The sequence below is a fragment of the Giraffa tippelskirchi genome, chromosome 2 (genome assembly GCF_054371585.1).
Source record: "Giraffa tippelskirchi isolate mGirTip1 chromosome 2, T2T-mGirTip1v1.2.pri, whole genome shotgun sequence".
Classification (NCBI taxonomy): Eukaryota; Metazoa; Chordata; class Mammalia; order Artiodactyla; family Giraffidae; genus Giraffa; species Giraffa tippelskirchi.
The window spans coordinates 174,194,655-174,216,575 of NC_137276.1; the positions used below are offsets into that span (position 1 = coordinate 174,194,655).

General features: G+C 40.2%; 1 protein-coding gene across 7 annotated transcripts in view; it reads right to left on the bottom strand.

Annotated features, from left to right (window-relative positions):
• GAP43 (growth associated protein 43) overlaps positions 1-21,921 on the bottom strand; it is a 323,409-nt gene that overhangs the window by 17,226 nt on the left and 284,262 nt on the right. For 4 of the 7 annotated variants that reach the window (XM_081572064.1, XM_081572062.1, XM_081572065.1 and 1 more), the window contains one exon: positions 20,022-20,631. In XM_081572064.1, coding sequence (XP_081428190.1) covers positions 20,022-20,631 — 610 coding nt within the window. Of the gene's footprint in view, positions 1-976; positions 1,364-2,861; positions 3,040-4,399; positions 4,587-20,021; positions 20,632-21,921 lie in introns of those variants that run through there. The other 3 variants (XM_081572067.1, XM_081572068.1, XR_014077379.1) reach the window with 2 other exon arrangements.

Below are 21,921 nucleotides of genomic sequence, written 5' to 3' on the forward strand. Positions count from 1 at the left end.
TAGTTCATTTTCCACATAGTGTAAGGTTATGATTTAATAAAAACAGTCTAGGGATCCAGAGTATTTGATGAGTTTGAGGTTTTCCAAGTGCTAATATTCTTTAATTCTGAAAGACTCCAAAATATTTTTTTTCTGATCACATAGAACTTTAGTGGTAGTTCACATAAAGTATTTTGAAATATATAAAATTCAGTGTTAAGACATTGATATCTCTATGTTACAAAAGCAGTTCATCTGGCATGCTGTCAAGCAGACATCTTTATCAACTAACACTTCTGCATCGCAGTAAAAATTGACATTTGTAATAGTGGTCCTGAAGCATTTTATGATCATGATTACTATACTTTTAATGTTGTACATGTTTTATTATATCCCAAACCTTTTCCAATTGAAAATCCAATAATGACATGATGGCAATTACTAATCAAAACATTTGATTAGCCAGAATGTTCCATTCCCCAGTCACACTAGGGAATACAGAATTTACTATAAACGTGCTGTTCCCTTTTTGTCGTGAGGACACCCAAGTTAAATAAAAGGGGAGAATAAAAATAATTATGTGCAACAGAAATGAGACCCCGATGTATTCACACTCACTAACCACGTGACCTAAGATGTCTTTTAAGTTCTCTGACTTCCGTAAAAGGGACAATGATACTGCTCATTGTAGGGTCCTTATGCAGCTTAAACAAGAAACTCCACATAGAGCATTTAGTAGAGAGCCTGACAAGTAAGTGTTATTTATATTGTTATCATCATCAGTATTACTATTGCTATTGCAGTTACTCTATGGTGAGGACTTAATAAACGAACACCAGACCAAAGCCTGAATAATTCAAAGCTATCTAATATGCATTAGGTTGGCTTTACATGTTAATTAAGGCTTGAGTTAATATTAGTAATATAGAGTCACCATTGTCTTTGTGAGGAAGCCTCAATTAATTATAGGAGCTCAATAAACATACGGGGCGTGTGATATATTCATATGGATTTATTCCAGACGGATGGCTTTTGGGGCGGGACTGGAAACAACAATCTCCACTTCGATTTCTGCAACAGCAGCCAACACCACTCAAGGCTTCCAGGGACGCTCACACAGCCTCCTGTATGGCCACAGCCCCCGAAGTGACAGGGGGACAAATGGCTGCTGTCTCCCCACGCATCTCCCTTTCCCGTCTCCTCCACCCTCCTGCCAGGCTACCAGGCACGTGCCAGCAATGAGCTGCCTGCCTCACTGGGATCCTCAGCTCCATTAATAAGCCCTGCAAGGCTGATAATTGGGGATTTGTGGAGCCTGCCGTCTTTCAAAAAGCCATGTTGTTATGGAAACCACAGGCAGACCTCCATGTCCGTGCTATCGATCCTAAAAAAAATAAAAGTGGAATGTTGGAAACAATCATTTCAAACCATCCTCTCCTCCCCCACACCCATCGTTTTATTTTAGGAGTTCACCTCCAATTTGCACACAGGAGAATTCAAAACTCTTCTCACTTTTGGGTTCCTTCTCAGCACTCCCCTATCCAGTTCCTAATTACAACTGAATGTTTTTTCACCTCTAGCAAAAAATCAGCTGAGCAGTGTACCAAAGGAACACCAGAGTAGACGCTCTAAATCTAATTTAACACCATGGCATTAATTCTGATGATCTGAGCCAAGAAATCAGCGATGAATATCAATGTGCTTTCCCTGCCACTAGAAGAAAACAATAATTGAACACGATTAAAAAATGGCCTCAGAGTCTCTCACTGGCCTCTCAAGAGGTAGTGTTGAGTAGCAAGATGGCCACCTCCCACCATAAGTCACGGTACTGTGTTCAGTGAAAGGCTCCAGTTCTCAAATTGTCAGGGTAAAGGGAGACAGTTTCCTTGGACTATTTTTTTTTTTTTAATTAGCTGACAATCTCCTCACAATAAAAATCTAATTAATCCTTGTAAATGAATTTGGGCATGATGCCAGAGCATACCTGACTGGGAGGCCTGTAAACAGCACTGAATGAATCCAGCCTAGAGGCTGCTGTGGGCCCTGAATCTCTCAGTCAGGCGCTACTGTGCAAAGACCAGGACACCATTGTTTCCTGCTGAACTTCCCATCTCCTCCCAGCAGAGGGCACCAGCGTAATTCCATTCCCAGCCTGGGAGCCTGGGTGGAAGTCAAAGTCTGGACTTGCTCTCCAGGAAGAAAGGGCTGCAGGCAAGTGATAGAGCGATGCCTCATGGTTGGAACAGCCTATTGTGACTGGGTTCTATTTTTAAGTTGTCCTGAAATTACTTTTTATTATTCAGTCCTTCTGAAATGATTAAAAGCTCAGTCTCAAGACTGTTCATTGAAGCCACTTTAACGAATAAGCTAAAATTATTAGTAAGTATAGACTGTATTTGTGTGTAAACCTTATAGAAATATCAGAGTCATTCTTGGAGCAAAAATAATAAAGTAAAAGCTTCAACCACCCTCTATTCACCTTCCATTAACTGTGATATTATGAGTTAAATCCTCTAACCACTTTCAGGCTTCTAATAATAAGCAGGTTCAGCACACCCTACCTTCTGCACACAGACAGGAGGTATTGGGCCAGCATCTTCACTGATACACCATAGTGATGTGTGTTTCTTTCCTTCGGACACTACCCATCATCCCAACCTTGGAATTCCTTTCTTTGCGATTACAGACTGCAGCCTGCAAGCTGGCACTTACTTACAATGTTCTTTAATAGCCCTGAATTTTTACCCTTTTAAGATCACTTTTCTTTCTCAGCCAGATTATAACTTCCATGATAACAGATATTCACTTTTATGCACCACATAATGCCTTGTGTGGTGCTGAAATTATGCATATTAATAAATAAATAAAGTCTTTGGGACTTCTGGGTTTATCTCCTTTATTCTAATTTGAACTCAATGTGAGACCGTGGACAGACCATGCAACCTGGATTCTGGAGCATGTTTCAGCTTTCATTAAAACACACAACAATATACCATCTCCTGGAGGGTGTCCGAGTATGGTGGATCTTAATTTTTTTGTGTCATGGTCCCAGCTGAATATCTGATGAAAGAGGAGGATACCAGAATATCATGCATATTCACATCCAGTATAATACATTGCAAATAATTTCAGGGGATTGAAGAAACCTGCTGAAGTTCACCCAGTTCCCATATCTAGATTTTTAAGTTACCCTTTAGGTCTAAATTTGTAAGACTGAAATCCAAGATGTGACAGTTTACAGTTGGTATCTACCTAGAAAGAGTGTATGAATTATTTCCCTTAAGGGACCCCACCATCTTCTATTGAATCCCTAGATTGCAGTTTCCCAAGGACCAATTATATGGAGCCTAAATTAATCCTAACATCACTACCTGGTGGCCTTGGCTGACTTCCAAGCTCCATCATTACTGATAATGTAAGGACTTGGTAATCTTGCTGAGCTACAAGGTAGGCCAAATAGAATAGTCTCTGACTCCCAGAAGAGACTGCAAATCATTATGTGTCTCTCTTGTTGGCCATAATACAGATCCTATTTGCTCATTAATTTCCTTTATAAAGTCAGTAGTAGCGCCAAGGAAAAAAAAATAAAGTTTCTCAATAGCTTCAGTTGAAAAAAAACAGAAGCAATGATGACTTCCTATTAGACACTTACTATGTGTTCAGTAAAACACCCTAGTAGGCCCTTTATATGTGATCTATGTAGTACTAGCAACTGCCAAGTCCAGCAACTAAGATATTAAATTATTTCATAGACACCAAAGCATCTCAGGTGGCACTAGTGGTACAGAACCCATCTGCAAACACAGGAGATGTAAGAGGTGGGTTGAACTCCTGGGTTGGGAAGGCATGGCAACCCACTCCAGTATTCTTGCCTGGAGAATCCCATGGAGGGTGGACAGGCTGGGGCAAACCCTCTCCCTTTGCTGAGGCTGTGCTGGCTGGGGACTGACACTATTGAAGGGTCACACAGAGTCAGACATGATTGAAGCAACTTAGCATGCACATGTGTTCAGTAAAATACCATACCAGAAGCAATGATGACTTTCTATTTGACACTATGTGTTCAATAAAACACCATAGTAGGTCCTTACATGTGATCGATTTAGTACTAGCAACTACCAAGTTCAGCAATGAAGATATTGTATTATCTTACAGATACCAAAACTGATGTTGAGCTGGTGACATAAAGCTGGTTAGAGCTCAGGCCTTTAATTCAAACATTTGAAAAGTGAAAGTGTTAGTCACTCAGTGGTGTCCCACTCATTGTGACTCCATGGACTGTATGTAACCTGTCAGGCTCCTCTGCCCATGGGATTCTCCAGGCAAGAATATCGGAGTGGGCAGCCATTCCCTTCTCAAGGAGATCTTCCTGACCTAGGGATTGAACTCAGGTCTCCCGCATCGCAGGCAGATACTTTACCAACTGAGACAGCAGGGAAGCCTCCTCATTCAAACGCAAGTAGATCCAATTCCAACACCTGTGATCCTTCCCTTGTACGGCAATCCTCTAAGGAAGAGAGGTAGCTACATCCATTGCTGTTGCAATTCTGTCTACTGTTACAGTATCCATCAGGTAATGCATTTTCGTTTTGTTGTATTTTATACTCCTTGAAAAGCAAATTGGGTCACCAAAATGAAAAGAAAAAAGGTGGTGGTTCTTTATTTACTAGATGAAAGAATCTCTTCCACTAACAATTTTATGAATGAAAACATGATAGAAGATCCTTGTTTTTGCCATCTCCAAGTTGAAGATCTGCCCAGAGAATTTCCATATGAGGAGAGGGGAGTATGAGAACTACCTATTTCAGATTATCAGAAAAAATGATGAAGCAAAATAATGTTCTTTGAAAACTTATTCTGTAACAGATTCTTTTTTTTTTTTTAATAAATTTATTTATTTTAGTTGGGGGCTAATTACTTTACAATATTGTAGTAGTTTTTGCCATACATTGACATGAATCAGCCATGGGTTTACATGTGTTCCCCTTCCTGAACCCCCCTCCCACCTCCCTCCCCATCCCATCCCTCTGGGTCATCCCATTGCCCCAGCCCTGAGCATTTGTCTCATGCATCGAACATGGAATGGTGTTCTGTTTCACATATGATAATATACATGTTTCAAAGCTATTGTCCCAGAACGTCCCACCCTCACCTTCTCCCTCAGAGTCCATAAGACTCTGTGTCTCTTATTCTGTCTCGCATATAGGGTTATCGTGTAACAGATTCTTTAACAAGGTTATATTTTTAAATCCTCACATCCTCTGTTTGAGGGTGGTGTTGTTACCTCCATCTTATAAATAAAGAGACTGGACATAAAGAGACTGGACGTGTTTCATAAACACATTATGAAAGCCATAGAGTAAGAACCCAGGGTGATACGATTCCAAAACTTTCCCTATGAGGTGTTCTAAGTAAAAACTGGTTTTGAAAAAATGCTTGGAATCCAGAATGTATTAGGATGAAAGATCTCCATTTAAACTCGTGGGGCAGTAAAGCTCACCCCCCCTTTTCCTTTTCCTGCCTAGAAGCAGATTGAGGTGGCCCCTCTCCCTTTGCTGAGGCTATGCTGGCTGGGGACTGACTATGTTGAAGGACTGAACAATAGTGAGCCTTGGGGGTGGGGAGGGGAACAACTCTCTCCTTAGGGAGCTGGGCCCCATCTGCCACTTAGATCTGCTTGGAGACAGAAAATCCATTTGCCAGGGGGTCCTTTTAGGGCCTGCTATTTGTGAAGCAGGCCTTTAGGGCCTGTCAATCCTAAAGGAAATCAGTCCTGAATATTCATTGGAAGGACTGATGCTGAAGCTGAAACTCCAATGTGAAACACCTGATGCGAAAAACCAACTCATTGGAAAAGACCCTGATGCTGGGAAAGACTGAAGGCAGGAGAAGAAGGGGACGACAAAGGATGAGACGGTTGGATGGCATCACTGATGCAATGGACATGAGTTTGAGTAGGCCCTGGGAGTTGATGATGGACAGGGAAGCTTGGTGTGCTGAAGTCCATGGGGTCGCAGAGTTGGACATGACTGAGTGACTGAACAGACTGACTAATTTATGAAGTGGAGAGGAGAGAGTGCTAGAGAAGGAAGGCACCTTCAAAACCATATCCTTTTACCAGAGAGGAAGGTAAATGGGACCATCCACTGCAGAGGCTGTGCTGGCAGCAAGGCTGGAGGGCATCCACAGTGCTCATACCTCTCCTCTGCTGGCCCATCACGCCCCTCCCGTCCTGCTTCTCCCATGCCTCCTGCTTTCTTTTTTTCATATCTACCTTCTCTTCTTTCTCTACTTCCTTTCTTTCAGTTCAGTTCAGTTCAGTTCAGTCGCTCAGTCGTGTCCGACTCTTTGCGACCCCATGAACCACAGCACGCCAGGCCTCCCTGTCCATCACCAACTCCCGGAGTTTACCCAAACCCAAGTCCATTGAGCCGGTGATGCCATCCAACCATCTCATCCTCTGTTGTCCCCTTCTCCTTCTGCCCCCAATCCTTCCAGCATTAGGGTCTTTTCCAATGAGTCAACTCTTCCTGAATCCTCTGATATTTCCACTTCTGGAACTCTTCTATCAGTAGTTTTCTTCTCTTTTTTTCCTCTCCCATTGTCTGCCTCATTCCTCCTCCCTGCTACTTCCTCCTTGCTTGCTCTCTCTTCAAATGTGCAGTCGCCACCACACCTCACCTGGTTCTCTTCCTAGACTTCTTTTTACATTCAGACCAATTTCCCTTCTGAGCCAAACACTCTCCTCCAGATGCAGACTGGCTGGTGCCTGGATGACAGGTCATGGAATAGAGGATGCTGATTTAGAAAGACTATGAGAGTTTCTCTGTAAGCAAGAAAGTTGGACCCTTGTCTAAAAAGTTCTTAGTTTTTGGTGGGTCTTCGAATTTGAAAAATAAAATGATGCTTTTCCCTCTCTAAAGCTGCTTACAAGGATAAATATTTCCATAGGTAAGATTCCTATGAATAATCAACCAAGAGATTTCCCTAGTGTTCTAGTGGTTAAGAATCTGCCTTCCAATGTGCGGAACATGGGTTTGATTCCTGGTTAGGGAACTAAGGTCCCATATGATGCAGGGCAACTGAGCCCATGTGCCACAAGTAAAGTGAAGTGTGAACAGTGCAAGAGCTCACATGCACAACACTGCAACTAACTTGACACAGCCAAATAAATAAATAAACAATAAAATAAATATTAAAAAAATAGTTGATCAATGACATCCATTGAGGGCTATCTATGTGCAGGGGTCCAGTCTGAGCACTGAGGATGCTGTGCTGAAGAATGCCACGTCCCTGCCTTCAGGGAATGGAAAGTGTAGTGAGAGATAGATAAATCATTCATTCTAGGCTCCGAGAGTGATAGGAAAAACACAAATTGGGTAGAGCTGATGGGGCTGGCAGAGGAGGTGCTGTTCTGGTCAAATGGTCGGGAAAGTCTTCTTTGATCAAGTGATATCCAAATGGAGACCTCAAGGTGAAGAGGAAGCTATGGGAAGATTGAGGGAGAAAGCAAATGCAGTGGCCCTAAGATAGGGACAAACTGAGCGTGTTCAAGAGACACTAGGGAATGTGGGATGGTTGGAGAAGAGTGAAGAAGGGCAGACTAGGACATATGATCAGAGGCAGATGCAGAAGTGAGATCATATGGGGCCTAGCAGGTCATGGTTATAATTTAGATTTCATTCCAGAGGTAAGCACTGGAAGGTATAATGTAAGGTATTTGTTTGGACAGATATAAGTTTGTAGTTTTATATGAGTGATCTTCAAGTCATCTGTTAGAAACTATAAGAAGTCAAAGCCCATTCAACCCTAAGCCTATATTGCCATTATTGGATCTATTCCTCTTTAGCCAGCTGGACTGTTTCACCACATGACTTTAAGCATTCAAATGACATTTAGGATGCTCATCTCTGGAGTTAAATAAGAACTGGCCCTGTTGCACATGGGTGCTTCCTTTTTGGCATCCTTTTAGACAGAGGCACAAATAGCTATTATTCACTGGGACTGAGGAATGGAAGAAAGAAAGGTGACAGATTTTTTAGAATTCTTGAGACAGATTTTGGGCTTTGGCTTTCTAGTAATCTTATTTTTGTGAATATTTCAAAATTACATGGATAGAATTCCTTAAGTGGTATCTCATCAGAGAAAATGCTTTGTTTATACAATTATGTTGCAAATTGGAGTAGAACTAAAAAATATTATTGTATTATTAGTGTGTTTCTTTTTGTTAAAGACTCAGAAGCTAAGGATGTAGAAATTTTATTTAGTATTGGTTAGTAACCTTGGATGAGTCATCCAACTTTCATTTTTGAACAATTTGCATAAGAAACAAGTTTTTATAGAATTTGAACAATTTCTATTTGAATGCAAACAGTTGGAATTTGAACAAATCCTATATCTGTGAAGATCATCGGTTTGTAAAACAAACAATTGAAGCTGAGTATAGAGTGGATGCCTGAATGAAAAATGAGTTCTGAAGTATGTGCAGTTGATTTTTAATCACGCCAAAACTCAAGGACTTTTGAAATTAGCCTTAAGCTTACTACAGTAATTTTCAGTTATTAGTAATTAAACTGCCAAAGTTTTACTAAGATCCAGAACTAATGGAAGAATATAGAGGATTGTGGGGTGGTGGAGGACTCAGTGCCCACCAACCTGGCCACTGCGAAACAACCCAATTCCCAGAATCCACTCTGAGGTCCTACTGCCTGGAATTTCAGGGCTCCAAGGGAAACAACTCAAAATTCACTGGTTTAGGGTTTTAGAACAAGGCTTTGGAAAATAAAACTTGGGTTTCTTATTTTTGAAATAAATTTGGAACCAAAATAGAATGCAGTTTAATGTACCTAACATTGTGCCTGGAGGTTACACAGACTAATCCTATCTACGACTAAACAATTGGACTATAACACTGGGGGAGTTTCTGTTCCCCTTCTAAATAATACACATAATCTACACCTAACTAGTTAGCTCATTGCAAAGACCATGACAGTGAGACTGACAGGTTCAGATCTCACTTGACCATTTTGCTGTCCATGTGTAGAAAGTTAATACCAGAGAAATTCCTTCAATTTGTATTTTTCTAACTATACTGCTGCTGTTACTGCTAAGTCGCTTCAGTCGTGTCCGACTCTGTGCGACCCCATAGACAGCAGCTCACCAGGCTCTGCCGTCCCTAGGATTCTCCAGGCAAGAATACCGGAGTGGGTTGCCATTTCCTTCTCCAGTGCATGAAAGGGAAAAGTGAAAGTAAAGTCGCTCAGTCGTGTCCGACTCTTAGTGACCCCATGGACTGTAGCCTACCAGGCTCCTCCGTCCATGGGATTTTCCAGGCAAGAGTACTGGAGTGTGGTGCCATTGCCTTCTCCATCTAACTATACTTCAGGGGCCAAAAAAGGTCCATTTAGAGGGGAGAAACAGAAGCAGAAGAGGGACTCTGGATCTCTCCTGCCATCACCGTTTCCGCCTACCATCCTCAACCAGATTAGCCCTAATTGGGGGGGGGGTAGTGTATATATATATATATATATATATTATATATATATGAAACTTATCTGAACAAATGATGCCCAGCTAAGAATTTTGAAAGCTTCACTCTTCAAAAATGACTCCCTATTCTGCTCCTACTGTCTATGAATTCATTGTTTCACAATGCTCTGCCTAGAATTAAAAGCATCATTTGCACTAAAAATTATGAGGAAAGGAAGGAGGCAACCATTCCTCTACATTAGAAGTTAGAAAAGTTAACCAAGGTCACGATTCAATCCAAATGCTGAACTCACCTCTAAAAAGATAAAAGGTCTTTCAATTCATATCACACTTTTGAGGGAAATATATCCATCCATCTCTTCAGCAGTTATTATTATAATTCTAAACTTTATCATTTTTCTTAACCTTTATAATAAGTGTGCAATCCATAACAGAAATCACTGCACATGTTAAATTTAGTTCTCAAGGCCTTACTTACATATGTATACAAGTATGTGAGAGTTATTAGTTGATATTTATGTGTTTCTATACCAATACATTTTTTTGCGAACTGATATTATTCCAGGGCTTTCCAGGTGGCTCAGTGGTAAAGAATCCACCTGCTTTTCTTTCTCAATAGATCTGAGAATACTGCAACCACACTGCTAAACCCTGGTCTTTCTTAGCCCTTTAAATGAATAAGAGACAGTTTCACAAAGACAAGCCCTTTCTGTCTTTTTATCAAATACATGAGAGTTGCTGCAAGTTACATGCAGGGGCAAATCTATTCTGCCTCCCAGTCCAACCTCCCTGTGGTATGCAGTCTGAATGGCTCATGAGCTGTAGGCAAATTATGTTTACACTCCTCTGGAAAAGGAGAATCAGCAACAGGAACGGGAAAGCCGATTTTCTGGTCTCTGTCCCAACACTGTTGGTTTGGGAACATATTAACAATTCAGCCTATAGCAGGGGCACAGCAGGTTCAGTAGACTCTTAACACCTTGCAAAGATTACTTAAACATGTCAGATGAGGAAAAGAAGCCAAGGAACCTGGCAGATCATTCCTTCCCTGGGTGTACCTGTCACATACTGGCAAGAGCCATACACAGGTCACTCATGGGGCTAGAATGAAATTAATCAACTGCTTTCAGGAGGGAGCAGCTTTGGTTTCCTCTAGTTTTCAATATGTTCCTGAGCATAATGCAAAATGCTCACATTGGTCTCTACAGCCCTAAGTGGTATGAATTCTGGCTACCTTGAGGATGACGTATGCTCCTGAATAACAACAAAACTTTCCAGGGACCCTGTGTATTCAGCTTCCAAAATAAAAGACAGGTGGACAGCAGCACAGCTTTCTGTTTGAGCAAGTGTCTGCCTCCCTTTGTCACTTAGAATAGCAAATAAGTTGTGATGTATCATAACAGGCACTGTTGAGCTATGGTAATGATTTGGAAGCACTCTGTCCAACAGTTTTAGGCAAGTTACATGTGTGCTTAAAGTTCGAATTGGGTTGAGGTTAGAATCCAGTCTTTTAGGTCATTTTAGGACTTTACTGTGATAACACTGTTTATTCACTCTTAATTCATTCATCAAATACTTATCAGTTACCTTCTACTTCCCATCGCTATAGGTGCAAGATGGGCTTCCCTGGGGGCTTAGATGGTAAAGAATATGTCTGCAATGCAGGAGACCTAAGTTTGATCCCTGGGTAGGGAAGATGCCCTGGAGAAGGAAATGGCAACCCACTCCAGTATTCTTGCCTGGAGAACTCCAAAGACAGAGGAGCCTGGCGGGCTACAGACCATGTGGTCACAAAGAATCAGGCATGACTGAGCAATTGACACTTTCCATAAGTGCAAGAGATTCAACAATAATCAATACATATGATGGAACTACTTTTCCCATTGAGGGTTAATCTTCAAAGGCGACTGCCAAATTATGACTTAAATACAGTTATTTGTATTTTTGTGTTTTGAATGAAAGGTGGTTTCTCAAGTTTTTAAAAATAAAGTATCCCTTTTTATTAGATACATCTTGTCCTTTAAGATCCAGTAGTGGAAACTCTACACCAAGAAGTCTTCCAGAACCACCTCTCCCTAATCAACTTAAAGAAAGTGAAGTTGCTCAGTCGTGTCCGACTCCTTGCAACCCCACGGACTGTAGCCTACCAGGCTCCTCCGTCCATGGAATTTTCCAGGAGTAGGTTGCCATTTCCTTCTCCAGGGGATCTTCCCAACCCAGGGATTGAACCCAGGTCTCCCACATTGCAGGTAGACACTTGACCATCTGAGCCACCAGGGAAGCCTAATCAGCTTAAGCAGGACTTTAACTTTCACCCACAATAATTTCATCATAGGGAGCCTTTGTACTAATGCCTAACTCTCCCTTTCTCAATATAAACTCACAAATACATCTCAATAACACAACCAGCCTAGAAAAGAACTTCACTCTGTACACACCCCTTCCTAGAGATAGAGAGATGTGCCTGGAGCCATTCCCCACTTCTTGTTGGCCTGAAGATTTAAAAAATATGTAGTTCATTGTTCTTCTAGATTTTCTCCAATGGCCTGAACTCTTGGGAGACCTTTCCTACATACTGAATCTATGTATGTGTGAGTGTCTTTATGTGTACATATGTGCTCTTGAGTTGGCAGAAGAATATGCTACAGGCATGGGGACAGTGCTAAAGTATATCTAAATTATATTCTTCACTTTTTCATACCCCAAAGAGAATATTCTAGCAGGGCTATAAAAATGTTCATCTTCACTCTAAGAGACACACACAGAAAGGGATCGTTTAGGTTAATGGTTTCTGGTTTCTATTCCAAAATCCGTAAGATTCTACCAACTTATACTGGAAAGAATAAAAACCAAGAACTAGCCTCAGGACTTACTTGACTACATATATGTCTACAGAAAAAGAACATTAGTATTGAACCTGATTCATAAGGAAAGACAAGTAGCCCTCTAGGGTACTTCCTTTATCCCTGAAGATATTGCAGTTTCCATTCCAAACTGAATGGTGTGAGATGATCAAACCAAAATATTTTATCTTCCACAATCTTGTAATTTGTGATTCAAAAATTGAAAATACACATGAGAACTGCTGAGTAACCATATCTAACTTGTGTATCATCTACACTGTCTTTTCTTGGGATGAACAATAGCCCAATTCCAAACACTTGGGCCTGTTAGCCAATTTCACTGATGGTCAAAGATCCAATTATTGTGACTGAAGAGTGAATAGAAGGATTGGAGGAAAGTTTATTAGCCTTATTCATATCATTCTTAAGTTTTAATGACAGCCTACTGACAAAAATCTTTAAAAAGCTTAACAACCACAATTGTCTGTCAAATGCATCCATTGCTCTCCATAAGAATCCAAAGCTTTCTACACTCTTGAAGCTGTTTTAATTACTTTAATGAAATAAGATGGGCATTAAAATATTAATAATAAATTAAGTCTCAAATGAAAGTGAAACTATTGAAAATAAATTAGAGCCACTTGAGCTGTAGTTTTCCATCTCAGAGAGGTTAAAAGCAAGAGTCTAACCATATCTGAAAACATCATCGCCAACTCTTCATTTTTGACCTTAAGTGTAAGGTGGGTTAGAAAACTCCATTGAGATTTCCTTGCAGTCTCCTGGGCCTCCAGGGTAACCATAAATTTTCTTAGTGCTATCTCTTTCTGAAATCTTTGCCCATCTATCCAGACTTCTCTATTAACTGCCCTGCTCCCTAAACCCACTATCTAACAGTTTAGAAAACAAGGCCCTACAGGGAAGTGAGAATGGTTGAGTTAGAAACCACTTGCTACTCTTCCATATGCCTCTTTAGTCTACCACTGCACACTTGCCTTTTGAAGTTAGAAGGCAGAGAAGACCTAGCTGAAAGCATTTACTTTGCAGGTGTTAGACTAGGCTCAGAGGGCAAACAACCAGGCCTGAAATCAATAGGATCTGAGCAAGAATCTAGTTCCCTTAATTTTAGATTGTGTTTAGTCTCTTATGCTGAAAATACAGAGCGCTTGTACTATATACTTCCTACAAGATACTGGATCTATTAAAAACCTGATGCTATTCATCATCCTTGTGAAAAAAATGCTATATACTTCCTACAAGATACTGGATCTATTAAAAAACCTGATGCTATTCATCATTCTTGTGAAAAAAATTTATGTGCAATTCTTTTAAACAAGCCTCAAAATAAATTAGTTACTTAAAGAGCCAAGCTTTATTGCTATGAGATTAATAACTGGCTGGAGATGTTTTTGAAGAAGGCAATGATTCAAATGTTCTTGATGATATGAATTGGTCTGAGATTCAGCACCTGATTAAGTTATTTTCTTATAGTACAAAATGCAAACACAGCTAAGGGTTGGCAAAATTTCCACATCCTTTCAAACCTTTCCCTCTTTGTGCATGCTATAAACCATATGTCTTGGGAGACCTTCAAGGGCTCCGATTTTGTAGCTTTAAGAAGCACTGTCAGTTTCTTTCTTCCCTCGCTTTTATGTCTGATTATAGAAAGTTTTTCATTCTTCATTTAATGAAGCTATGATCGTGAGAATAAAATAAGAGTAATGATCCACTCAATGTTTCCTAGTCCATTAAAATGGATACTTTGTTCTCTCTCTGTGTTTAGCCAAATGGACTGACTAGGTAACTCTTTCTGTTCTTGGTTCTTCCTTCTTTTCCTTGTAATTCCTTTGGAATTGAGTGTATATGGGTGTGTGCATGTGTGTATGTAGAGAAAAAAAAACTTGATGAATATGCATTAGTATTTGAAAAATATTCTACATTTTAAGAAATACTGATTTTAAGTTCCAAATATAGTTTTCACCAATTTAAAATTGGGATGAGTTACATACATGCTTTTCTGCTTATCGGCTTCTTTTATAAGGTGATAGAAGTTATTAAATATGAACTATGAAAGAATGGCCAATAAATAAAAGATATCACAATATGATTTTCTTGACTCTAAAATATATCTCTTCTTATCTTTTACCTTAAATCTTTGTTTGAAGATATAGTGATTGTTCTCTGATCAGTCCTAATTATTAAGTTCTTTACACTTTTTTTTGTTATAAGTATAAAGTATCAAGGTCCTTTGGAAATGCATTTGCCAGAAGGGAGGAACAAGATATAAACAAGAATTTTAAAAGATATTAATTCTGATAAGCTAAATTCAGGGCAGGATTTGTCCAGAATAGATGAAATTACTTTCAATCTGATTGAGTTCCAAAAACCTCAATTTCTAAATTTCAGCTCTCCTGGCATATTTAATGGAGTAAGCAGTATTCCTGTTAAGAACAGTCAATTTTTAACTGATCTTATAGCTCTCGGAGGCCTAATCAAACAGTACTTGAGGAATTTTTAAACTAAGAACTTAAGATTCAAAACCAGTTTAATATTCCTAACAACTCTGGGGTGATGGAACAGTGAGGAAGTTGTGACCAAGGAGTGTGGTTAGTTATTGGGTATCCATCTATAAACACGATCAGTAATGATTCTCAGACAAGAGTTGGAGCATCCAATTATACAAATGATGGGGTGGTCTTAGATTAGGACATGAAGCTAAGGTTCTTAGACATTCCTCTCGTCTTCATTTCTCCCTGGGTGTCAGGATTAAATAAATAACCTCTGCAATCAGGCTGTCAGAGTTCAGCTCTTGGTTTAGCTCCTTGCCATCTGTTGATGATGATTAGGTGCCTCAATATGTCTAAACTTCAGTTTCCACAACTGCAAAAGGGGAATGGGAGATGACAACACTTATACTACAGAACGGTTCTGATGATTAAATGGAATAATCCCCACATAGCACAGGGTCTGACACTTAATTGTTTAAACCTTGAAAAAACCTTAAGAAACCAACTCTCCTAGCCCCTTCTCTAAAAGATGAGACAACTGAAGCCCAGAGAGAAGCAATGACTTGCTTAGTATCCCATGTCTGATTAGTAAAGATATTGAGATATTGGTCTCCTTATTTGAGTCCAACATTCTCTCCTCAGCATTATCTTACTGGAGGTGCAGGACACAGAAATGTCCTAGGACCTGGTTGGTATTTCCTGATGATAATCAGAAATTGTCGCAACTGCTAAGATAATGAGAAAATGCAGGAATTGAGATAATACATAAAAGAGAGGTAAAGAACTGCAAGGCTAAAGTTAGGATTAGGGGTCTATCAATTTGACCCTAATTTTGTCACTGTGTCTATGGGCAACATATCCATTTACTTTGCTCCTATTTTAAGAATGTAAAAGCAGAAAGAAAAACATTATCAAATGCCACTGAATTGTTGTCAAGAAAAGCCAATAAAAATGATTACTCTAGCAATATAAAAGTATGCCATGAAAGCTTAATAATCAACAGTATTTAAGCAGCATGTCACTGAGTAGCTGACAGGGTGCCCATGTTTTATAGCATTTATGGACTTTCACAACCCAAATTTTGACTCTTTATGAGTTGTGTGTAAATTTAGGAAGTGGTTGAAACCACATATCAAATCAAAACTGCTTCTGAGGCACCCTGCCAAATAAGTGTAAATATCCTTCGGAAATCTCACATGTAATACACAGTGCTGTGGAAGTGGGTCTATCCTTTGGGGAACTAAGACTATTATGGATGGATACCTTGGGCCTTAGAACATTTTGTTCTGGGGAATGTAAAAAATTTCTCCAATGCTAGAAATGGGTTGGGTATTTCATTTTTTTTTTACACATAATTATCATTTCAGAAACTATAACATTTGTAGCTATTCTTTTTCTAATAATTTGGTTATAGAGACACATATTACTAAAAACCTTTTTAGCATGTAGCCCAACTGCATGAAGTGCTGTCTCATCCATATTTTGTCCCACAGTGCACTGGCATATAAAGGTACTCCACTTGTTTTTGTAGAGTTCAATCGAGTTGAGATTATTACTGTGATTGTTTTCAACATTACTGCTTGAATTTCATCCCATGCCACTCCTGAATGAGAACTCCTTAAGATCAGCAACCATAGCTAATTCATCTTTGTGACCCTAATGCTTGGCATGGTAGAAAGTTAATATAAAGGCAAAGGCAAAAAGGAAGGAACAAAAAGAGAGAGGGGAAGAGGGAGGAAAGGAAGGAAGAAGGAGACAGAAAAAGGAAGAAGAGAGGTAGAAGACACTAAATTTCTATTCAGAGGGATGATAAATAGAACTCCTCTCTTTCCTAGATCATTATTGATGACCCCAATTAGAAAGGTAAAGAGACCATGACAAAAAAATGCAGCCAAATTCAACATACAGAAAATGTAGCTTAACCTAGAGTAATACATCCTGCTTCCCACAGTCAAGTACCCTGTGGTGGTTACTCCGTCAACATCTCAATTTCTAGCCTCCTGGATGTGTTCCCTTAGTAGTACAACATCACTTAGAATAGTCAGAGAAGAAATGTTGGCTTCTTCTCTCAAGGAAAGTCAGCAGGTTATCATGGAGAAGAAGAGACACAGCCAACAATTCTTTCCCTGAGAATCACTGAGCACAGTGATTCTATCCAGCGAAGAGACACCAGAGACACTGTCATTAAAAGAGGCTTGAAGGTTCTCTCTTCATGGCTGAAGGGGAACAGTGCCATAAAGATAACATAAATGCTCCTCCTCCTATAAAGGAATCATCATCAGAAATGCACAGAAAATTTTTGGCCTTAGATATACAGAGGATGTGCAGGCAGAGTGGCAAAGCAGAGATAGGAAGATATGGTTGGAGGATTAAAAAAATTCCGAAAGTCCTACTGCAAATGAGATCCATCTGTTAAAAACTCCCTAATATAAAGGTAGTAAAATAACCCAACCATTTACAATTTAGAAAGAATTTCCATTTGTATTAAAGTAGTGATCAAACTGACCCAAAATTTTGACCCTTTCACTGACAGCAATTTTTATTTTGACTCTCTTGTGGCTTGTTCTGCCCCCAACCCCACTCAACCTTCTTGGATTGCTCTCTCCACCCTTTCAGGCAGTCACAGAATCCTAAAGCAACCCAGGGTAGCCATCCATTCCCAGACAGGAGAGATCAATTAGGAATATTGTTCTTTTATCCTGGATGAGAATGAAATCCAATAAGATACAGAGGAGAATGTGGTGCAGAGCCCATGGGAATCTGGGCTTGATGTGCTGTGATGGATCTCCTTGTCACCTCTAGTTTCTACAACTCCATGAGACTTGCTACATCAGGGTAATCTGTGCTTGTCACGTATAGCAGGCAAGGCTAATAGATACATCATTCCAGGAAGAAACTACAGGCAGCATTTGAAGATCTAACCAAGAGGACAATACCTCCCTAAGCTCAGAAACAATGTAAAATAAATTGCCATTTGTGACTAGCTTTAAATTGAACTTCATCTATACTCATCAATTACCTTTCAGTGTACATACGAAACTCAGACTAACTGAGACATATTTCAGTCAGAAATTGTAAAATTTAGGACAGTGCATGGTCTCTACTTGCTTTCACTGACCAGATACACTTTTAATAAAATAAGTGAATGGCATAAGAAAGGCTATAGGAAGACTATACGAATGCGTAAACAAAGGATTATGAATTGAATTGTCCAGTTATGAATTGATGCTGTCTAGTTTTCATTCATCACTTGACATGTATTGACCATGTAACTATTCAAAATATTTTATTAATTCACTGGAATTATTCTAACTTGAAAAATAACAAAACTGAACTTCCTTTAAAATATATTATTTTTAGACTTTTCATTGATTCAAGCAATTTTCCTTTCTATTAATCCAAATCATGAGCATTTACCTAATCACATTATATGCTTCTGTCTTTACTTACAACTTCAGAAAACCCAGTTTAAAAATATGATCTGAGCAGTATCAAATATTTTCTATATTTAAATCATAATCAATTTCTAAGATGTATGAAAATTACCTAATAGATAGTCTATCATATGCAACGTGACTTGCAGCCATCGTGTCTAAGGCTGGAACTTACACCTCAAGAAGAACAGTTAACAAGGTTTGTCTTGCTGAGCAAATTAAAACCAAAACCATCATAATCACGTGCCTTACCTTTTCCAGGGAAACATTCCCATCTTCTTAACCTCAAGGTATGGCCCCTGGGGCAGGTATGTAGTTAGAATAAAGATTTAAAATGAGTCACTGGTAGAAAGAGATGTGCGCTTTATCTGAAGTTAGAGAATGCTAACAACAATAATGGTTAATACACTCTGGCTTCTTACTCACAGAATTTAGGGAGTAAGATGAAAGACAAAGACCTGAAAATATCTAGAATAATCTGGCACCATCCTGCAGTATCTAATGTGGAGAAGTGGATATCATTGCAAATGTCCAATAATTACTTTCTCAATCTAACGGTCAGATGGCAAGACACTTCCCAGAGCATCCTCATGGACTAGGTCCTTTCCCAAGGGTACAGTGTGGTCCAGTCCAAATCTGGGTTCTCAAGCACAACATGCATTAAATCACTAAATCTTAAAAGAGTAAACCCAACTTTTCCAACAGGCACAGAAGTAAATTTATCTTTAAGATTTGGGGCTGAAAGATATTTATGTGTCATACTAGGCCAGAGAAGGACTTTGGAAACTGTTGACCTCCTTCACCACTGCGGATGTGCTGGGGCGAGGGGTAGGTCATGTTGAGGGGTGAAGTTCCCTTAAATTTATCTTGCACTGGGAAAGCCCTATTCCAATACTTCACAGGCTCTTTGGGCAATAATAGTGAAAAAACTCCAAGTTAAAGCTCCAAACCAAAGAGAATCTAGTACCTTTTTATAAGCAGAGTCAACCCTCAATCATGTATGCGTATGGTAAAAAGTAGTATCTTCAATAATAAAACGATAATTTATGTTTGACTTCACAACATGTTCTATATTTGGGAGTTTTCTTTTGTTTTTGGCAAGATCAACAGACTTATTTTCCTAATTAGTTTGACCTCAATTAATGTTACGATTAACATTCTCTGAGCATACATACACATATGCACACTATTCACCAATTGATGGTGGGGAGAATGCCCAGAAACATATTGTGGGACAGGGAAAGGTGGGCTGAGATTATGTTTTTGCTGCCGGCAATTCACAAACTACATCATCTGAATCAATAGGGAGTTGGCTGCATTTATACCAGGCACTTCCTAGAGCCAGATAATCACATTAGTTAATTCCCATCCATAAAATATGTGTAGTCTCAGTAATAACTTATTAAACGAAGTCTATCCTACACACAGAATGTTGTTTTTTTCCCCCCCAACCAGGATTACCTAGCTTTACTCTTTATGCCAATTCAATTAACAAGGCAATTGCCAGACTGTCTAGTACCGGCTGCTACACAGACCTGCCTGAGTTCTCGCTCAGGCTTGGAGATACTTGGGAATGTAAGTGGCCAGAGTTAGCGCTCAGTCCGGTCACTTTGGGGAATTCAGCGCAGCTTCGCTTGATTTCCTGAAAACACCTTCTCGAATTTTCCCCCCTCCCTTGATGGCACAGGTGGCCTGGCTTTCCGGACAGGCCGCCTGCCCCCCGTCCCGCTCCCTCCCCCCAACCTTGGCATCTGACCCTGGAGGTCGCTCACCTATCTTCTCCTCGGCTTGGCTGCTCTCCGCAGTCTCCGTTGGAGGCTGGACTGTTGCCATGGCAGCAGCATCCTCTGCAGCAGGGGTGGTGGCGGCAGCAGCAGTGACAGCAGCAGGCACGTCGGCTTGTTTAGGCTCCTCCTTGGCCGGCGCATCTTCGGCCTTGGAGGACGGCGAGTTGTCAGTGGAAGCTTTAGTGGCACTTTCTGTCTCAGCAGAGCCGGCCTTCTCCTCCGAGGGGGCAGGAGCCTGGGGGGCTGCCTGCTCTGTGGCAGCATCGGGGGCGCCCTCCCCCTTCTTCTCCTCGGAAGGAGTTTCGCCGGCTTTGCCGGTCTTCTCCTCGGGCTTGGGGCCGGTGCCTGGGGCCGCTTCCGCGGGAGTGGAGCCTTCTCCTTCCTTCTTCTCCGTGCCTTCGGCGACGGCGGCTTCATCCTTCTCATTTGCCTCCGCCTCGGCGGCTGGGGCATCACCCTTCTTCTCTCCTTTGAGCTTTTTCCTCGTTATGTGTCCACGGAAGCTAGCCTGAATTTTGGTCGCGGCCTTATGAGCTTTATCTTCTGGTTTGATGCCATCTTGTTCAATCTTTTGGTCCTCATCATTTTTTTCAACCTTTATAGAGAAAAGGGGGGGACAAAAGGAGAGATGGAACAATGTTCTTTTCCTTCAAATCACAGCATTCAACACATATTTATTGAATGACTTATTTTGTGCTAGGCACCATACTTGGAGTTAAGAAATCAGCAGTACTCTGGAAATTCAAACCAAGCCTCCTTTCTTTCCCTGATAAAGAACTTAGGAGAGAACACATTATTTTATAGGAAAATCAATGTCCTTTTGGCCTTCCAGAATCACTAGCATTATTTTATCTGTTGTTCTTTTCCCAACTCAGTGTCTCTCTTTGGCCAAACTTAAATCAGCCTTTTTGTAGATGTACTTTGGAAATTCAAGTCACACCCACCCTAGGTTTTCATCAAAGAGCTCTGAAAGATGTTGGTTTTTCAGGTTTTTGTGAGAGACTCTGTGAAAAACTTTATGATTTAAAAAAGTATTGTGGAAATCTATTTGTTTCCTCAAGATTTCAAGCTTGGTCAGGAAACCAGTAGGTTCGGGGGAAAGAGTATGTTAAAGGTTTAAACAGGAAATTCCATGAAGGTCTTGTGCAAAATGCAGATGAGTTCCAGGGCTCTGTGAGGTTTGTTCAGGATTTGAGAATTCAAAATGCTAGTCACAAAATAACATCCACTTCCCTCTGTGTGTGGTCCAGCATCAGTAATGAACATACCAGGCCTTCAAGGTTTGAATTCAGAAAATGGTCATTAATCCTGAGTTCTTTTTAAAAAGAAAGAGTGGAAAACACAGCTTCCACTTTTGAAACAGTGGCATATATTCACTAAATCACAATTTCTTATTCTCAAAGCAATTTAAACTTAGAATTAGTTTTATATTATCATCAATAGAGCCATCCTAGTACTGAAGGCAAGAGACCAGAATGTGAACTTTTATCACTTCATCAGGTTACAGCATAACATAGGCTGCAAATAACTTTTTTCCACATGGAAATTGAATCAGAGGAGAGGAATAAAAGGTATAGTCCTGAAAAGAAACGCCTAGGCAAGTGAGTACTCAGAATTCTCTAGTGTCATTGCCTACCTTGCTGTCCCAGTGTGGTTACTTATAGTTCCCACATAACCATTATATTAGCTTCAGATGTACAACATAGTGAGTCAATATTTGTATATATTGCAAAATAATCACCACAATAAGTTTAGTTAACTTTTGTGAATACTCTCTTAGGCAATGGGGAAAAGACCATTAATTAGAGAATGCTTATCGTCATGTACCAAGTCCTCTGCTTGGCCCTGATCTCAGCCTTGGCCTGACCTTGGCCTTTGCTCCAGT